We start from the raw sequence: 19,960 nt of genomic DNA, 5'->3' as shown, positions 1-19,960 counted from the left end.
GTTACGTTGTTCAAATGATAACATTTTGTTATTCCTTATTTAAAATAAATGTCGATTTGAAAGCAGTCTTTGTATACCCTGTGCGTAAATGCGCGCGCACCTTTCCAAACGCTCCTACAGGAAAAGGCGCACATAAACTAATCAGCCTAGAGTGTTTTTCATCAACGTGGTTGAATGAGATGTCTTGCTTATTCCGAACTTCATCTCTCGACTTGCAATTGCTGTCCTTGAACTGAGAGTAGCTGTCTAATTTGTTCATGCACATTTGTTAAAATCACGGTGCGCTCGGTTATAGATAGAGAAATTCCGAGAAACGTTGGGCTCTAAAAGTAGTTTTATAACTGCTCTCTAGATCGTGTCAACCTTGAAATTTCGAAACGATGCACAAATAACGATACGTCGAGGACGGCGATGAATTGTGGGTGGGTGAATTGCAACATCCACGGCTAGTGAAGGCTATACACTCACGGAACTCAGCAAGTCACAATCGAAGTGCCCCCCTTGGACTTATCGCGTGCGCGCGTAAAGTCCATATTCCATAGCCGGATAACTGGATTTGACAGCACTCTTTCCTTAATCGAGGGCTAATACAAACCTTCCGTGGCTCGAATTGAAGATGACAACGCCGTACGTGCTTCTTTTATTTATTTTGACCACTATTCTCCCAGCACAGCAAGAGGTTATCGATGATGTGCTTACAAGCCTAAGGAAAGGAGTTACGTTCTTCGAAAAACAGTCCAGAAATATCAACCTCGATGGCGTTCTGGGATACAAAATTCTTCATGGCAAGTAGAACACATTTAATTTATTTGTCCGTTCCAATTTATTTGGCATGGATGTCTAAGCTAATTATAGGTCGCAAAGAAAAAAGATTGATTAGGTTTTGATGGCAGTAACCAAGTTGGATGGTTCTATTAACTTTTGTGGATTTCATTGTCACTTAGCTCTGAGGATGTTTATGCATTCTTAGACTTCATAGACTAATCAGATATGGCAATCTCTTATATTTCGCACACAGTTCAACTTGCGGAAGCTGTTCAGTCATGGCCGAGAGACCTAGACAGCATAGCTCAGCGCTCTACAGCAGCCTCTCTTTTAAAAATATTAGAAAACAGCTTGGGGCAGGCAATCAAATCACTCAAGTTGACGGAACCGAAATACTACAGAGGTGAGATCATAATGCATCCATACTTTAAAGACCTATAAACGTCTGTTTCTTCTTTAACGTTGGTTGAACTGTGGAATAATTTGTTTGGACAGAGTTTGAACCTCTGATGGCCACATCATTTTGGTCCTTACCACTTGATTGGACCACCACAGACCCCTCCCTAGTGTATGCAACTCGGAGATCCACGGAGTGCTATGATGAACAGCTCAGTGACAAGTGCATGACCCTTCTCCTAGGCACATGGTAACAGAGATGCTTGAAGTATATCAGTGGTTGATCATGTGTTTTTGTTTGTTTGTTTTTTTGTCAGCTGTATGATTGGATGAACACATCTGTTTTGATCCCTCCTTTCATTCTATCTTTTGAAGGAAAGATAATGGAACCCCGTGCATTGTAACAAAGCTATGCCGAGACACCATGACACGATTTGGCTGTCCACACTATTCCCTGTCTCACCAGCTGCTTTATTTCATGATTGGGACAATGGTTAAGTATACCCTCGCTGTATCATAGTATCACTCCCTTACACTTAGTCTGGAAAGATATCCACCTACTTTGATTAATCACACAAGGGTGTTGGTAAACATTCTCTTTGGTGAACCTGGCATGACCTCATGTGTCCTACATTGTTTTTGTGGGGGGGAAAAACAACAAAAAAACCGATCCATTTCATTCCTACATTGCCATGACCTTGTGGCTATACATGCCTTTTTTTGTGAGTTTGCTTTTTGTTTTGAGTTCAAGAGCTACAAGATCTTTACCATACATTAAAATATAGTTTCCACGCATCCTTGAACAACATGACAGACTGCTGTCTCTCACTAGCCAATGTTATGTCTTTCCAGAATGGTTGTTCCAAAATGCTCAAGGGGGAGATGAGACAGTCAAGAGTCAACATGACAGTGCAGCACTACCAGCGTATCTTCTGCTCCAACATGATGAAGAGTAACCAGGAGATCTATAAAAATGGCTTCACTGGCCTTACACATGACATTTTTATCGAAAATAGTGGGTTGGCATTATGTATGTAACTGTTGGTGAATTCAATTTCAAACGCTAATGGGTCGGAGTACTGAGCCTGACTTCCTGTTGTTTACAGTACTCCTGTGTGGCTTGGCTGGCTTCTCGGATTTCTTCAATCTCGATTGGCTGGAGCACATATTGCGATGGCAAGACCCTGAAGATGGTTGTTTTGGGAAAGAGTGTAAGTGCATCCCCAGACTCAGCAGCTCAGTAATAACTTTTAAAAGTCATCATCATCCATTAAGGCAACCACAGCCTTTGATGGCCCAGGAACACGTGCCTATAAGCCATATGGAACCCATTAAGAAGAAAGAGTAGCTGTGTTTATTGTCTCTGCACTGTTTGTTTTCCTAGATGACTACTCCCTCGGTTTCCTGGAAGAACGTATAGCACCACAACCTCACAGAAGAGTGAAGAGGAGGGAGAAGACCCTCAGAGGTACGCAGCTGCTGAAGTCTCTCACTCTCACAAGTCAATGGGCATGGCACGTTGGAGCTAGATCTGCATCCATTCTGTGTTTTATGTGCAAACAACATATTTTCGTCATGTACAGTAACATGAATGTCAAAATGTAAATAGGCTGTGTTAATTTGATCGTCTGAGCCTATACTTTTGCTTTTCTGTAGAGCATTTCTAGAACTGTCTATTTTGCATGTTGCTTTGAAGACTGCTTTGAAAGGTCCTGCACCAGCTAGATAAAGGAATGCAGATTCTACATGCTCTTTAATAATGCATGACAGAGTAGACTGATAGATTTTCCAATGTTTCCTCCTACAGACGGATGTTCAAGTCACATGACCGGCGTGGCTGTGAGCGCCCTGGGAGGGTACCTGAACTTTTATCTCTCGGAGCAGGACATCACAAAGAGACCACTCACCTGATCACTTCTGCCATTTGACCATACAACGTTCACGCTCGCTTATCAATAACGGAACACGGCGTTGTCTTTCAATTGAATATTTAAAATATGTCATTTCTAAATACATACAAATAATCTGATCATTGATGTGCACGTGTTTTTTTCTTCCTTTTATTCACTGGAAAGACATAGTGTATACAGATCTGGTTTTTCATTTACATATTTAGCATTCCTGCTTTTATTCACTAGAAAGACATAGTGTATACGGATCTGCTTTTTCATTTACATATTCAGCATTCTGTGTTTCAGGGAAATCATTTGTTACAGCACAGGAGTGAATCAATGCTTTTAAAACAGAGCAAAAATTCCCCTCTACAAGTCATAAATAATTACGTATTAAACGTGTAAATATAGAACTTCTCCCCTTTTTCCCCACAAGCTTGAACACACACACACACACACACACACACACATACACACACACACACAAAAAGACTCCTGGGCTTCAAGCAAGAGACGAGGACTCTAAATAATATATATCTGACAGCTGCTCAAATACAATACGCTGTTGGGACGAGACAGGATTCTTTTTTTTTTTTTTTTCAAAGGAAGTTGAGATAAATGGGAAATAAGGCCCCATGTCTCATTCACGCTGACAAACACCAGTACATAACACAATCAGCAGTGATGCACAGCTCATTAATGGCTGCAGTCCATCTTTTCAGGGTGACCATTACTGTCTCTCAGCAGACTGCTGATGACAACACACCAGCTCCGTCGCCAACTTTGAAATGACAGACCTGCCTGTCTAACGTAAGAGAGACTTTAAAAAAAAAACATTGACTTTGACCACGCTGACAGTCAAAATCAGAGTAAATGACTACCCAATAGAGCCTTAATAATAATAATAATAATAATAAAAATAATAATAAAAAAAGATGAAGAGGAGGATTTATTGGTTCCAGCCGATGACTTCATAGAAGAGGGCCTTGAGCAGCCGGGACTCGTAGGTGACTGTGTTCTTGCCCACGTGCACGCGGTCTTCCTCCAGGGGCTGCTCGATCATGGCTTCCACGTCCTTCCCGTGGACTTCAGAGGGAAGGAAAAATTAATTAGCCCCGCTGAGAATGCCAGCTCCGAAATGTAATTATCACCTTGTAGTTAAGCCCTAACCCCCCCCCCCCCCGCGACTCTGCTCCCCTTGAAACGGGAGGCTGGGAGGAGCGGCACAGAGCTAGCCGTCTCCACAAAAGAGGTTATTACAAACAGCATCCAGAGACGGCACCATCTGGCTCATGTCAAAGTTACGGCGCTCAGCACCTCTCACTAAGCTCTGTCTCGTGTTGGCTCTACTGTATTCGTGGTTTGAACATGGAGTAGGTTGAATCTCTGGCATCACATGCATGCAATGCATATGTTTTAACATGGGGATGAAGGTGCAGGTGTGACCATTCATGACTATTACCTCAGAAAGGAAAGCTGTGATGAACAGCTTATGTGCTATAAAACCAATGCTTAGCTTCTTTCATCAAACTCTAATAACATTAACCAATCCAATATGTTCAAATAAATCTTTTTAAAGTGTTCTTCCGAGGTGAACATCTCCTCTGCGTCAAGGCATTTTAAATAAATAAATAAATAAATAAAGTGTTTAGAAAACCACATCAGACACGTACGTTCACAGTGCTCCAGGAACTGAATGCAGTCCTGCACCACGGCGTCCCGGAGCATGATCATGTGCTTGGCCATGTTCTCCAACAGCGACAGGAAGCACCTCTTGGCATAGAACCACGTGTCGGTTCCGAGCTGTGCAAACCAACACAGAACAGGGCAGTGATGTGTTAGACTGTTTACAAGTGTGTGAAACCCCTCTGGAATAAGAATAATAATCATCCCCCGCCAGGGCCACGCTATCCAGCTGGGCTCGTCTCGGCTCTAGAGGCCTGGCAGCAAAGGATTTCACAACACCAATCTCACTCTTGTTTGTCACTTCCATTTCTGCTAAAAAGGAGCATGCCAACTCGTTGCAAAATGAGCTTATTTGCAATCTACCCTAGACGATACAAGAAGATAAAAGATCTTATTTGCAATCTACCCTAGACGATACAAGAAGATAAAAGAAGACACATACACCCTTCTCTTTTCTGCCGATAGCTAAAAGGAAGCTACAGTCTATCCGGAACAACCTACTTACAGTGAATTATACTAAACTAAAACTGGGCCAAACTGGGTTACAGTATGCACAGAAGAGAGGGCGCGTATCCTAGGGTGACCACTGACCAGATGTCCCCGTTTTTGGTTGCCTGTCTCCAGGAAAATACAGAAAAACTACCCATGAAGATAAAACTTGTATGTATTTCAGTCAGATTGAAAATGTACCCACTTTTTCCAAATTTTTGGGATTATGTCCCTGGTTTTGGTCTCGGACATCTGGTCACCTTAACGTTTCCTCTTACGTAACTCAAATAGACGGCAAATAAGCTGATTTCCCAACAAGTTGCCATTAAGCACTCAAAGATACCACAGGTTCTACATGACGTTTCCCTGTAGCGCATTCTGAAACAACATGTGTTACATCAGCTCTTCCCACCAGAGTGTGTGAACCCAGTGTGCGTGTTTGTCTTGGCAGAAGGTACAATGCTCAGGAGACTATAGGAATGTAAATGGCCTTCTGGAGGGTGTTTGCTCAGCTGTTGTATGCAGGGATACAGAGTTGCTTCCTGGGTTGGAATCAGGAAAATAAGCTTTGCGGTGCTTTAAAGAGGTTCAGAGATGCTTGGTGATCCACTGAGTCTGGACTGTCCAGTGGGGCTTGTTACTAAAGATGGTGGCATCAGCCTAATCTACGGATGAGTTGGGGAGGACTGTGCAAACACCAGACTGTGCACAAACCTTTTTGTTGTAGGGCTCCAGGCTCTTGATGACGCGTGAAATCCCAAAATCATAATTCCCTTTGGCACAGTATAACGTTCTGCAAACACAAACACAAACACCATCACATGACATTGTCACCACATACTGATTGCTACAGCAATCTAGTTATACTAATACATATTTACATGATTACATTATATACATACACTATTAACATATCTATAATACTTTATTTCTAAAAGACATACAAATGGTAAATATCTTTATATTAAGGTCTAGGGAGTATTCCATATACTGTAGGAGGTTTAACAAACTCTGAGATAAAACCTAACCTCTGGATTGTCTGAGCCCGTAACGACTAAACCCGAGCTGTTGGTTCCAAAAGACTGGTTACCAATTAGTTCAAACAACCCACATGTTGGTTAACCTGAAGTTGTGCGCATTCATGGGGAGCTTATGAAGACATAATCTCTTGAGAGTTGAAACCATGAGTGAAAACTGCGAAACGAAGGGCACTGTATTTTTCAGAGGAGGATAGCAAGTTCCCCTCGAGGCTTACGAGGAGGAGAGAGCTGTAACTGAATTGAAAGCTCATCAGTATATTTTCGGTGCAAATTTGGAAAACTTAAAATAAGACACCACAATATTTTATTCTATTCTATTACAGTTTTTTTTCAATCGCTAACAAGCGTTTGTCCATTCATTTGACACATTTTCAAAACTCTAAACACAGACTCTCACCTACAAAACACAATTGGCCAAATGGATAATTTTCCTCTCAAAAGCACATCCCATGTTCTTACACCACATTTTGTTACATATACACTAACTCGTCATTTCTCTGCACACACTAACTTTACCAAAACACTGGAAACCTGACTCAAAATGAAGTTATTTTGTCAAAGATTGAAACTTGTTTTCACTTCACAAGATACATGCAGTCAATCAGAGTACACTAGGGTTCAAAATACTGGCTACTGTTCACATTACAAAAACTGCATAGACTTTTATGTTTCAGTTTTACAGGTATTTGCATGCAAAACATGCAATCCAGCATTTTTACACTAAATTTCTTGGTTGGGAACTGTATGTCCAGATAATGTTCACATTCAAATGCATTCCAGTAAAAAGCAAATCTATTTTTTTTTTGACTGTTCACTAGGCCTACAGGAGGTGCAGTATAAATACTGTTTACAGTAGACTATGATAGAACAGAAAAAGTTTTACAGCATTGCAGTGAACAAAATATCCATGATACACCAGAGCATTCTGAACAAAAAACAACAGCAAAATGCCCAGATAAAAAGGGGGTGAACAAAAAAAAAGCACAATATTACTGTGTCTAATCTCTGCACCTGCTCCTCTCAGTGCTCCTGCATCTCTCACTGGGCCTGCTCTTCTCCCTGGGCCCCTTACTCTTACCCTTCCTCGTCCAGACATTACAGTATTTGTCTTTTTCTGTTTCTGCTTCCAAAAACATCACCTCCTCTTTTTACTGTGTAAGTGTCAATGTAATAGAGACCCCAGCCACTGAGTCTAAGACAGACTGAAATCAGCTGTGGTTGGCCCAATTTACCCAACATAAATCATCTATGTGTCAATTATTCGATTGTTTGTTTATTATCAGCTGAGATATATTGCTTTTGAATTGATAACATTGCAGAAGCAGAGGTTTTTATACTGTATCTAAGGTTTGGAATATTGTTTTAACTATTGTGGGATGTTGTGTGTTGACATTCGAAAATAATACAAAAACGATCCATTATTTTGTTGGGAAGTATAGTTTGTCTGTTAAGAAAATGTAAGCATTGTGAAAATGTATTCACTGACTGCATACTGTGTGAAAACAACATGAAATGTGTGAATGGTATGGCCACAAAAGTCCGATGCTGTGCTAACTGTGTTTAGAGTTTTGAAAATGTGTCAAATGAATGGACAAACGCTTGTTAGCGATTGAAAAAAACTGTAATGATCCATGATGCATAACATTAGAAATGTATATCATATAGTAAGGATTCAGCTGAAAAATGGTAGCGCTCTCGCAAAACCTCGTCTGGAATGGATATCCTGTTGTGGTCATATCACCGTCTCACAGTGAATAGCACGAATGACTTGTGCTTCTTTGTCAATTGGACCTTCCTCAAAAGGAAAACCATTGTGTGACAAGTGTCAAAACCGCGGCCTGAGTAAAACGTTCACTTTAATAACCGAACATAACCTGAAAAAAACCTACCCCCTACCAGGTTAAGTTCAGAGCCTATGTTACCATAGTGATTTACATAGCCTGTATTTTGGAACGGAAATCCCAGGTTTACTGCTTATTCTGAGTTAACATACCCAGTTATGCCAGTAAACCTGCTTTCTGGAACACTCCCCTGATATGTATAAAGTGATTCACAAAATGGTTTGGACTTAACCCTTCCTTTCATAGGTCACAGCCTCATGCACTGGTCACACTGTTGCACTGAACCCAATGCAACTGTAACAGCTGTTTGTAACAGTTTGCAAAGAACCCAAAAAGTCCCTATCCAGCACTCAGCAGTGGGGATGCCATACTCACCCAATCACAAGGTTTACAATGCACAGATGAAACACCTTCTTGTCCGGGTCGTCGTAAGATATCTGCTCCTCCTCCTTCTCGATCTTTCTCATCAGTTCTTCGGCCTTCAAAGATGACATGCAACAGACGTTACGCAATGTTCAACTTTCACGGTTACCACATCTTCACACTCACACACACACACACACACACACACACACACACACACACACACAAACAAACAAACAGAAATAAGGAACTATTTACCTCCTCATTCTGACTGGTCATGATGTACGAAACACAGAGGTTAGCCAAGACTACCGCGCTGACATTGAGAATCTGCCAAATAAGTGGAAGTAGACATTAATATCAAAGCAGAAGGACAATAAAGATATAGGTGTTCAGGAGGATCTCAAACCAAATAATCAAAAAAAACATAAAATGATCATTTACAAAAAGCATTCAAGCAAACAAAACACCACACATAAAAATTCCCATGCTTTCAGTCACAAACACTCTGCAACCAGCAGGCACAAGACTTGTTACCGAGGGCTTTCTTTTGCAGGGACACTCCTGAATGTTACACTGTTCCAACTAGCGTGGGGGAGGGGGCAAAAGAACATTTGCACTGTAATAAACCACCAACCACAACTTAATGAATTCATTATGTAGCCTATATATACACCGAAATAAAAATTCATTGAGCATGATGTTGCCAAACCTGAGTTATATTGAGTTACACAGCGATTTGGCACCACATAGCCATTGTGTAAGCTATACCTCCTGGTGGTCAATAAAAATGTCCATATGCTATCAGTAACAACCTCTTACCTCTTACACCAGGCTATTGGCAACCTCAACAGATTAGTATGTAAAGTATATTTACATTCATAAGAGATACTGTATGTTATACCACTGAAATCACGATGCATATTCTGTCTTCCCAAAGAGGCCCTCCAAGAGGCAAAGGCTTAATAGTAAGCAGGGCTCTTACGTTGTCATAGTGCTTCTTGACGATGGGCTCGTAGAATCCGATGGCCTCCTTGTACTTGTTCTCCTGCATGAAGAGCACATGAGCCACGTTCAGCTTCCACGTGTCGTGCTCGTTGCAGAACTCCACCGACTTGCGGAAGATCTTCTCCACCATGCTGTAGTTCTCCCTATTCCAGTAGATCTTCGCCTGAGCCATGAGCACAGGGATGTACCTGGAGAAGAGGGTGCTACGCTTGACATCGTTCCTTACAACAGCCCACCAAGACTGCCAATGCCCAGATTTCCAGAAGTCTAGGATCATAAGCGTGTTTACGCTCAACTAAACATAGACCATATGAATTAACCAAAACGTATTTTGAATATGAAGGTCATTTCAGCATGTGTTCTGTTGATTTCTGCCTCCAAATAAAGGACTTTAAAACATGAAGAGCATAATACAGAGACATAGCGCTAAAAAACCTGTCGCTGCACCACTGAGTATGGTACTCACTTCTCCAGCACCTCGTCATAGTCGTGCAGGGCCCTCTTCAGCCCATCGTCATCCCGTGTGTGACGTGCATCCTGGACCTGGGGGCAAACCACAGTCTCACATTGGAGCAACACAATGCGCTTCTTTTGCATTACAATTACAATAATGGCTTCAGATGCTTTCATCTCTTACCCGATGAAATGCAATATCTTTAAAGCTACGTGCCTTACATCCAACAAGCGGGAAAGCTATCGTCAATTATCAATTCCTATTCCAAAATTTCATTGACATTTTCTTTCTTTCGTTGACACTTGACTTACTGCAAACTGTAGGAGTACCGAACACCATATCATACAGAAACCTATTTTGCAATACATCACACTCTAGTGGACAAAAGCTACAGTATTCCTTGAACTAGAGGGACAAAGGTCCACTTTTACCTGTTTGGCTGACTTCCTTAACTGGTCAGTTAATTTCCCAGCAATTTCATCTAATTTCCGGAAAGCCTGCAACAGACAATGATAACAGAGATCCATCTTAACAAAAGTTCATTGACTTGACAAACATTCTTTGTTTGTCTCTGAAGCCCAAATCAGTGTGGCAATCACTCAAAAAACAAACAAACAAACAAACAAACAGAAAACCCCACAGAACTTTATCACTTCACATTCATGATATTCCACTTCTCTAACAACAGCTAAGAAAGCCTTGTTGATGTTGTTACCTCCTCTGGTGCAGTCTGGCATGTCAGCATGGCATCTAGAAACTCATACAGATACTGCAGAGAAGGGAAAAAGAAAACAAAAACAACATTCAGAAGTGTCCTTCACTTGTCACAGGTTCCATGAATAGACAACGGTGACCTGACAACTGACAACTGAGAGGTTCCTGGGAAACGAAAACCGCAGTGATTCTGTCCCATGTCCAAGCCATTGTCTGCCAAATGTTTCAGACGCGACTACCAAAGGAAGACATGCCGCAGTCCAATTGCTAATTCAGCCAAGTGCTTCGACACTCAGACAGGGTAATCGATTGATATCAACTGATTGAGCCATTTTTTTAGGGCAGAACTAAATGCTTTATTCACATTCACAGCGCCCTACTTAGGTCGGGCCCAGGGACAACAAGCACTCACCAAGAAATTCATTTGAAAGTACAAGAGGGAGAGAAACAATAGAAAATGAATATATCCTTTATTCTGGCATACGAGGAAAAATGGGCTCATATATGATTCAGAACCACAGTAAACACAATGAAAATGGCAAGTATGTGTGTGTGTGTGTGTGTGAGAGAGAGAGATTCCATACCGGACTCAGAAACTTGTACGTCAGATGGGCGTTTTCGGCCAGAACATCTGCAGCCAAGTCAAAGTACTGGCAGCAGAAACAGAGAAGAAAACAGAGAGAGAGAGAGAGATGTTTTAATGAACTGTGCATTACTTTCCAAAACAAAAAGAGGTCCAACATAGTACTTTTTCACTGCATCACTGCAGGGGTCCTCTAAAGCAAGGGCCCAATTTAAACTGCAATAACACACAGCATGGGCACTTCTTACAGGGAGGAAATAAAAAGCTTGTCATGCAAAATTTAGATGGGAGGCCTCCAAAATTGGCTACAAAATGGGAGAATAAACATCTATATTTAATAGGCGCTCTGGCGCTGGTTCTGGCATGCTTTCACCCATTCTTCGGAATGATCCAAATGGCAAAGACACCAAACGGAACACTGACGATGGAATATTCCGTGACATCACAATGGGGACAGCGGGCGGCGGTCGTGATTCGCGGCTCACCTCGTATTTACAGTAGAGGAGCAGCAGGTTGCCAAACGTGACTGGAGGGAAAGGGTTCTGCTGCAGGAGGAAGGCCAGTTTCTCAAAGCCCTCTGTGGGCTTGGTGTCCATGTTCATCAGGGCCTGGTTGTGGAGGGTTACTGGATCCAGCTCCTGCAGTCATTAAAAACAGATTAGGCAACGACCTGATCCCCCAAATCAAAAGCACATCTCCCAAAGCAAACAATGCATGATTTAATATTGCTACAGGCGCAGGATGATGACTCACACACACACGCCCACAGTTTTTAGGAGTTAATTAATATTATCTGTATCAAAACAATCTCATCCTTCATTCTAACAATATTTCACTTCAATTTAAATAATGGCCATTACTACGTCTTGTGATATTTGTCGTTCATGATAAACCAAAATCCTGAGAAAGTAGTGGTACCCCACCCTTGGTGAATCCAGACGATTGGGTTTGATTTGATTTCGCTCTGCAAGTCACTCTGGAAAGGATCCCACTGACGTCTGTTTCCAAATCAGCGAAAACCGAGGAATGTGTACGGTGCTTTCTTTGGAATTGAGTGAAGAACAGCATTAAAATCCTCAGTTTAATGATTTGGTAAGAGAGGTTAATGCACCAATTTAAGTTTAATTTCACTCCTGGTTACGCCCTGGAAGTCGTACGACGGGAAGTTCAGAAGCGGGCATTAATGGGATCATTTCCAGACGGCCCTGCAGAGCAATTTCAAACTTGCCAACAGGTTTGTCTAGGTTAACCCAGGGCCCCTCTAATAGTCTTTTTATCTATCCTCCCTTCCTTCCTCGGTCCTCGTTACCACTGATCTAGATAAAGAATGATGGGACGGTAACAATAGGATAGTCTAGCCATGGTACTTTATAGATCAGTGGGAACGACCTGGAGGACCGATGGAAGGAAGGAAGGGAGGATGGATAAAAAGACGAATGATACAAGGATATAAGGATGTTTATTTGTCACATGCATATGATTACTAACGTAAAAAAAATGCAGTGAAATGGTCAGTTCCTGAATGAGAGAGGCCCCGCGACTAGTGGCACCCTTCAGCACCTGAAGAGCTCTCCTGACTCTCCAGTTTATGGTCATGAATGCAACAGCAGGGGGCAGTAGCTCACTTTTAAAAATTCAGCCTGAGAGTTGTGCTCCTCTCTGCCTCTGAATCGTGACACATCTCAGTTGGGAAAGTGGGAACAGAGCCTAAGTATACTTTTTTTGAATCTGTGCTGAATACCAAATGAATGGCACACAATTAGCTCTGCGTCAGTGCAGCTACCACTCACACGAGGAACATCATAGATCATCGTCAAGAATGGCATGTTTAGGAAAGATTCTGAGAGACCCCACCACTGGCCCATTTGTTACCATACCCATCCACTTCACCTGTTCATTTGTTAGCACAGAATTTGGAGTGTCGCCAAACTCAAGGTAATGTTTTAACTGTTTTGGATGAATTTCACAGTCTCAAATGCTTCCCTTCACTCCCAAAACACAGCTGTGTCTTTTTTTGGTTATTCTCTTTCTTTCCTTGTGTTTAATGAGACCTTATGTTAGGCGAAGATCAAGAGTGCCTGTGTGTGTGTGTGTGTGTGTGTGTGTGTGTGTGTGTGTGTGTGACTGTGTGTGTGTGCTATTAGGTGTTAGGAGCTCTGTTTGTGCTCATTATTTTGTCGCGAGCGCCAGCAATAACTAGAGCAAGGACATGTTCCTGCAGTCCACGGTCATTCCAGCAGGCAGACAGGTGGGAGCCTCTTTTTTTGTCAGGCAAGCCTCGGCAGTGCAAACACCGAGGGAATGGAAAAATCCTGCGGCACCACCCCAGCCCTGGGGCACGCCAAGGTATGCTCCTTTCACAGAAGAGGTGCACGCCCCAGGCCATCTTACAGACGGAAACCGATCACGGTAACAGGCCGGGAATGTGTACCAATGCAACAGGCAAGCACACAGGATGGGCAAGCCACGGCTGCATCCCGCAACTGTTATCATTCTTGAAGGAATTAACCGGGAAAAAAAAAAAAAAAAACAACACTGCATGCTTTTTCATGTAGTCACATTGACCGGGTCATTTTCTTTTTTTCTTATGGGTAACAGAGGTAGTCTTTTCATAAAGACACACTGACAGAATAATTTTCTTTTTCTTACAGGTAAGAGAAATAGTCAGAACTAAACATTAGGTGTCACCATGAACTGAGCAAATTTGGAGGACGGCACACCAGGCGAAATCTCATCTCCTCCTAATCCTCAACTCTGCAGGACTGTTGTCCCTCACCACACCCCCCCCAAATGTCAACGCATGCTGCCTGTTAATGTCAGCCTGATGACAAGCCATTGATGCTAGCTAGCTCCAGCAGTGAACAAGTTGTGACCCAACCCAGGAATTAATTAGCCGACACAGAGATGACACCCAGATAGACGCCACTGGCTTATCTCGCCACTACCGCTGACACCCTGACTCATTGGTAGAGAACACAAAGTCAGATCTGGGCACAGGATAGTGCCCGTCAAAAAGGAAAACTATGGCACAGAAGGACAGAGATTAGAAACACAATCACGGGACTTGTGTCGGTGGCAGGTCCGGCTGAATGACAGAATGTGTGAAAAGTTACCTCTTCTGATCTTGGCGGCATGTCCGTCAAGGCCTCTTGTGCTGAATCAACTGTGTGATACAGATAGCATGTGCATCACAATATGACTACGCCAGTTTGTTCCACCTATGCATTTCATGACCCCATTAGAGTTAAATGGTGTTCAGGAAATCAACAGCATTATCACTTCAACACAGCAGAGAACTCATTAAACCTTATTTTATGCAAGAGTTAATCAACCCCCTCTTCCCCTCCAAGCAAGCAAATAGAAATGTATCCACATTATTTGGTGAAAAAGAACATTAAAAAAGTGAGAGAGGGTGGAAAGTATCTCTCATGCTTACAATTCTTGAGCTGGTACTCAATGGCTGCCTTGAGGTTGAAGGCTTCAATCAGGGCGGTTTCATGGAGGACCAGAGTATTGCCCACACTTCTCACCTCTATGCCCTCTGTTGTCATGCCAACACTCAGTTCTGACAGAGAAAAAAAAAATAAAGGAGATGAATGAATTAACCTTTGTTGAGAAGAAACTTCACGATAACGCTGACAAACAAACGTATAATACTGTATGTCTGCACTCTGCCCAACAGTGTGTGCAAATTTTTCATTTTCTAAAAGACAGACAAAGCGATCCATGAAAATACTTTATCTGTATTGACAGTCAAAGAAAAAACTATCAAGATATTTACATGAAGTATGGTAAGATTGTTGTCTAAGTAAAAGAAAAGACAAAAGGCTGCACTTTACATAAGTTACTTTTATTGTACAGGTGGGAAGGTGGAAAAAGTGTTGCATGCAAATCGTAAATACCTTAAGGATTGTTGACACATACCTGGATGTTCTCGTATTCCACGTTCTATGATCTCACCGATGTATTTGAGAGCTGATGCGTATTGCTTTAAGCTATAGTGGCAAAGGGCAATGTTGTATGACAGATCTGAAACACACACACACACACACACACACACACACACACACACACTAGGGCTGTCAAAATTGCTCAAAAATGACGTTCGAATATTCCCTCTAGAAAAACAGATCGATTCGATTATATTCGAATATCTGGTAGCGCATTTAGTCCATGACGCGCATTACGTCAATAACAGGATAAATTAATAAATTAATACAAAGAGACATAACTATTTGTAAAAGGTAGTTCATTTAAGTATAAATATAGCCTATTTGACAACGTAGGCTATTGCCTACTCAAAAACAAGTAAATCAAAGGTCAACACCGCAGACCTCACTCTCGCTTGCTCTCTCGCACTCACACACATACTTTCTCTCTCTCTCCCGCACCCTCGCGTTTGTTGCGCACCTAGCTCTCTGCGCACAACGGAAAATGAACAACAACAAACAGATGTTGAGTGCTCATAAAGATTTTTGTAGCCTACAAGCAATTTAAGATCGTGACTCTTGTCCCAAATAGGCTATAGCAGGCTTCATTCAATGATTGAAACAAATATGATTAAATTAGGCTAATTGAAGTTTTACAGTGGGCTAACCCGACTTCAGTTTCATGTTACATCGCGTCGTTAATCAGCTCCTCAGCTTTCAATCCCAAAAGTTGTTGTTTCGATTCTAGGCTATTGGTGACTGTTACACAGGGATACGGTAGACTAGGCCTACATTGCTTGACAGAACTCCCTGAAGCCTGCCCCATCCACGACACTGATCGGTCTCCTTACAAATGAACGAAATTAATTTCTGCGTGATGGCCTGCTGAAATGGACGCTTAAGAGCGCGGCATTGTACGCCAAAAGCATGAAATGCGTCAAATAACACGGCAAATGACTTAAGAAACCGGCGTGTCATTCTACGCTTTTTGGTGAGACCAGGCTGCCCCTTCTCTTGTTGCAGACAGAGCTTGTGGCGGCGGGCGTGCAAAGTAAGTGTCAATAGCCTACGTGGCTGTTTAGCTGTTCCACACATTATGATATGCTCATTTGGGTGCACATTTTCGAAATGTGACCTCATTACTAGTGGTAGAATAGTATGCTAACTGTATCTTACATGCATACTACTTGATTTCGCGCCTCCAAAAATCCAAAGTAGGCTACTTACGACATACAAAAAAGTAGCCTACTGTACTTCCAGGCAAGGCTTTTAAGATTTTAGGGGGTTAAAATCACGTTCTCTGCTGCGGTCGAGTTGGGCTCTGCACCTTCTGCCTTCTTCCAATGAAGTCAACTTTCAATAATGACTGTGCTCAATGCTCATGAGGCTCACCTGTCCCTGATCCTTCACGCAGCGCATCCTATGAGCGCATTCACTCACAAAGCAGACAGCGGCGCCTCTGCTACTGCCAGTGGCGTAACTAACTATAGTAGGTGCAAGAAGTGGCAGGAGCGTAAGGAGCAAGGGGAACTAACACTAACATCTATTTTTCAACTTGCCAAAATGCTGCTGGTGGTAGATTATTTACGACAGTGTAACATCCACATTCGGGGAAGTGAAGTGTGTAGCCTACTACTCTGTTGTTTCTTACATTGCCTGTGACTGTGACAACAGCTGAGCGATCTTTTTCCAAACTCAAACTTATTAAGACTTACCGAAGGAGCAGCATGGGGCAGGAGAGGCTCAGTGGGTTAGCTATCCTGTCCATTGAAAATACGAGAGCCAGCGCATTAAATATTGGGAACATCGTTGACGATTTTGCACAACGAAAGGCTCACGGCCTAATTTACGCATAGGCTATTGGATATTGTATTCATATTACTGATTTTATTTGGTTTCTGCACGGTTGAATAAGTTAGGATAAATTAAGTTTCGTTTCTGCGCAGTGTGAGTTTATAAGCAAGCAATCTACGCTTGCAGTTTCAGCAGAAGGTTGAAGAAGTTTCAGCGCATTGAGTGTTCCCATAATTCCATGCGAGTTGATGTTAATGCAGTAATATTAGATTACACTGGCCTGCAGACTATTAATATATATATTTTGAATGTAATGGTCCTATGTAGCCGTGTGTTTTTCATTATATATCTGTAACTACTAAACTACTTCGTTTCCAGAGGTCCTTTGCATAGAGAATTGAAGTCACCCTTAATGTGTATTGCAAGTAGGCCTAATAGAGCTAATACATCCGTAGTAATTGGTATGGTTAATGGAGAACGAGAAGGCCCGTCTCTGAATGTCGCAGCAGGGCCCGCACCTGCCTCGTTACGATACCGATTAGCGCGGGTCAGAGCGGTGCGGGTGTATTTTTACACATTCGAATATACATTTTCATAATCGAATGTCAGATTTTTAAATCTATTCGAATATACATTCGAATTTAGAATATTCGTTGACAGCCCTAACACACACACACACACCACAAAACCAAACAAAGGTTCAAACTCAGGCTCAGCTGTATTTTTAGAGTATATTATTTCTGTGCAAAGGTCTGAGAACACAGGGGTTTCTGGTCTACATCCGAAACCATACAAACTCCGGTCGGAATTGCTACCCTGCGGCCAGGCGAAATGCTTGCCTTGGCACCAGCTGCGTCTAAGCACAGCTCTGAAAGGGTGTGGGTGCCTCGGTCTTCCTCTGCACTCTTTGTAAACACTCTCTGTGGTTTTGGTGTGGAAAGGCACACTGAACCCACACTTTCATGTGAAAGGTATGGTCGCCATTGGTCGGGGGATAATTCCCTCAGACAGTCTTTTTTCCAGTGTACAATTCTTGAAGCTAAATAGCTTTTATGCTCCATATGCAACATGTTTTTAACTGAAACATGCATTGTATTTCTTACATACAGAAATGCTTGATTAAACATAGGTAAATAGTTATGCACATATATACTGTTGCGCTTTGGAATGAACTCATACATGGTGCTCACCTGGCTGGTAGCCTAGCACTTGCATAGAGGACATGAACTTTTTGCAGGCCTCTTCATATTCTCCCTCTTTGAACAGCAAGCAGCCAAGATCCACGTCATAATCAGGATCATCCTGAGGCAGCTGCTCCACCAAGGTCTAAACAGCCAAAAAGCAAAATGGGGGGTTTCTTCTCCACAACAGTCCACACAGAATCTTGGACAATGGCTTGTGTCATATTCTCAGAAACCTACGTCATTTTGACCACACCACGCAACCAAACTGCAACCTAAAAGTTACACATCTAGACAAAATATGTGGCAGACCAACATCACACAATTATGGCACATGCGGACCAATAAGGCATACCTTGGCTCCAGCATACTCTTCCTCTCCATATTTGATGGCAGCTTGAAGCTTGATCATCTAAAAAGAAATATAGATTTGGGTAATACTAGTGACCACAATTGTTTAAACAGAACAAGCAGAACAATCAATATTTCACTCTTCTCTTGAATAATGCCCACATGATTTGGGTAATACTAGTGACCACAATTGTTTAAACAGAACAAGCAGAACAATCAATATTTCACTCTTCTCTTGAATAATGCCCACATGCAGTCAAATTGAGAAACTGGACAGCAGAATACTATTGTTTGTGGGTTTATAGAGATACTATTATAGAAATGCATACTATTGCACTACAGTTCATTAAATTATACCATCATCATTATTTAGGTTGGCAACACACTTTTGTATGACTTGTTGGATTGTCCAGGAGAAACGTGGCTTTCATGGCATCAGAAAAGGCACATGCACCATAGAGTGACTGGGCGTAGTAGAGTTTGTACTCCTCCACCTCCGGGTGTAGCTGAGTGAGCTGCTCATAGCACTCTGCAGCATTGGTGAAGTCCTGAATGTGGTAGTAGCAGTAACCCAGCAGCGACAGAGCAGCCCTTGACTGAAGAGATGAAAGAGATACTTAATAGTAACAGTAATACATATGAGGGATTCAAAAATATATTTAACGGAGCTGAAGTTACGTTAATAATGTTGACACCAAGGTCAACCAAGATATATATAAATGACACAACACACATCGTTACATTTCAGGTTACATTAACGTATCCTTGCTTCATTCAAACTTACCTTCATCTGTTTTTGAAGTTCGTTGCTTAGGATATGGATGGCATCTCCATAACGCCCATCTTTAATCTTCAGAAGTGAAAAGATGTTTGTTACATTAATGTTTAACCTTAGCTAATAAACCGCGTTAATCTCCCGTTAAGTTAGCTCTCTTATCGGTCCATCCATTGCAACGTTCATGTTAACGTTATCATAACAAGCTTGCATCGTTAGCAAGAGCAAGAGCTTTCCACCACTGATGCTGCTGCATACAAGTTAGCTAGTATCTTATGTGCTATCTATAAACGCCGTAGACGGCTTCTGTAAGCAAACCGATAAAACCAGCACACACCACAGTAACTGATTGATGGTGTTAACTAATATGATGCTAACGTAGCTTCTAGCTATCCAGACAGCGTTAGCTGAACAAAGTTAACGTTATTTCATTAGTGTCAACGTTAGCTGCTTAAAGTTAGCATCGACTCACCATTTTGTAGACTGTAGCAGTGTACTCCCCGTCTTTTATCGTTGTGAGTGTCATGGTTTTATTCAGGAAACAATCCAACGTCTACAAAATATTTACCTTTCCCAAGAGAAAAAAAAAGAAGAAAGAAAGAAAGAAAGCAGTGTCTCCCTAGCACTGTTAGCAGCAGTGTTTAGGTGTGGGTTGTCTGCTGTGCCTAGGTAACCTTAGCAACCCGACCGGATGTAGAA

General features: G+C 42.0%; 2 protein-coding genes across 2 annotated transcripts; one reads left to right on the top strand and one right to left on the bottom strand.

Moving 5' to 3' along the window:
* The first annotated feature begins 292 nt into the window (after positions 1–292).
* Positions 293–3,190, top strand: c3h16orf89 (chromosome 3 C16orf89 homolog). The gene is made up of 8 exons (XM_062532671.1): positions 293–785; positions 1,019–1,168; positions 1,261–1,411; positions 1,537–1,654; positions 2,014–2,176; positions 2,268–2,372; positions 2,546–2,629; positions 2,969–3,190. The coding sequence occupies exons 1-8, from the start codon at positions 617–619 to the stop codon at positions 3,070–3,072; spliced, it is 1,044 nt and encodes a 347-aa protein (XP_062388655.1). The 5' UTR covers positions 293–616; the 3' UTR covers positions 3,073–3,190.
* Positions 3,191–3,205: 15 nt separating this feature from the next.
* Positions 3,206–19,948, bottom strand: ift70 (intraflagellar transport 70). The gene is made up of 19 exons (XM_062532670.1): positions 19,734–19,948; positions 19,271–19,336; positions 18,873–19,082; positions 18,491–18,547; positions 18,145–18,280; positions 15,156–15,260; positions 14,668–14,796; positions 14,345–14,394; positions 11,717–11,869; positions 11,233–11,298; positions 10,650–10,703; positions 10,366–10,431; positions 9,947–10,023; positions 9,458–9,668; positions 8,731–8,802; positions 8,485–8,588; positions 5,943–6,021; positions 4,727–4,856; positions 3,206–4,139 (listed from the first exon to the last, which is right to left on the bottom strand). The coding sequence occupies exons 1-19, from the start codon at positions 19,785–19,787 to the stop codon at positions 4,003–4,005; spliced, it is 1,956 nt and encodes a 651-aa protein (XP_062388654.1). The 5' UTR covers positions 19,788–19,948; the 3' UTR covers positions 3,206–4,002.
* Between the last annotated feature and the right edge of the window lie 12 nt (positions 19,949–19,960).

This window comes from Sardina pilchardus, chromosome 3, assembly GCF_963854185.1.
Source record: "Sardina pilchardus chromosome 3, fSarPil1.1, whole genome shotgun sequence".
Taxonomy (NCBI): domain Eukaryota; kingdom Metazoa; phylum Chordata; class Actinopteri; order Clupeiformes; family Clupeidae; genus Sardina; species Sardina pilchardus.
Note: the sequence above shows the minus strand (reverse complement) of the source record. Positions and strands in the feature narration are given on the sequence as shown.

What these genes read in the sequence shown, in the direction of transcription:
- c3h16orf89 (XM_062532671.1), top strand. Translation starts at nt 617, where the DNA reads ATGACAACGCCGTACGTGCTTCTTTTATTTATTTTGACCACTATTCTC. An exon ending in GGGATACAAAATTCTTCATG is followed by an intron (nt 786 to 1,018) that starts GCAAGTAGAACA and finishes TTTCGCACACAG; the next exon opens with TTCAACTTGCGGAAGCTGTT. An exon ending in TGGTTGTTTTGGGAAAGAGT is followed by an intron (nt 2,373 to 2,545) that starts GTAAGTGCATCC and finishes TTGTTTTCCTAG; the next exon opens with ATGACTACTCCCTCGGTTTC.
- ift70 (XM_062532670.1), bottom strand. Translation starts at nt 19,787, where the DNA reads ATGACACTCACAACGATAAAAGACGGGGAGTACACTGCTACAGTCTAC. An exon ending in ATCCAACAAGTCATACAAAA is followed by an intron (nt 18,548 to 18,872) that starts GTGTGTTGCCAA and finishes ATTTCTTTTTAG; the next exon opens with ATGATCAAGCTTCAAGCTGC. An exon ending in AGTGCTAGGCTACCAGCCAG is followed by an intron (nt 15,261 to 18,144) that starts GTGAGCACCATG and finishes TGTGTGTTTCAG; the next exon opens with ATCTGTCATACAACATTGCC.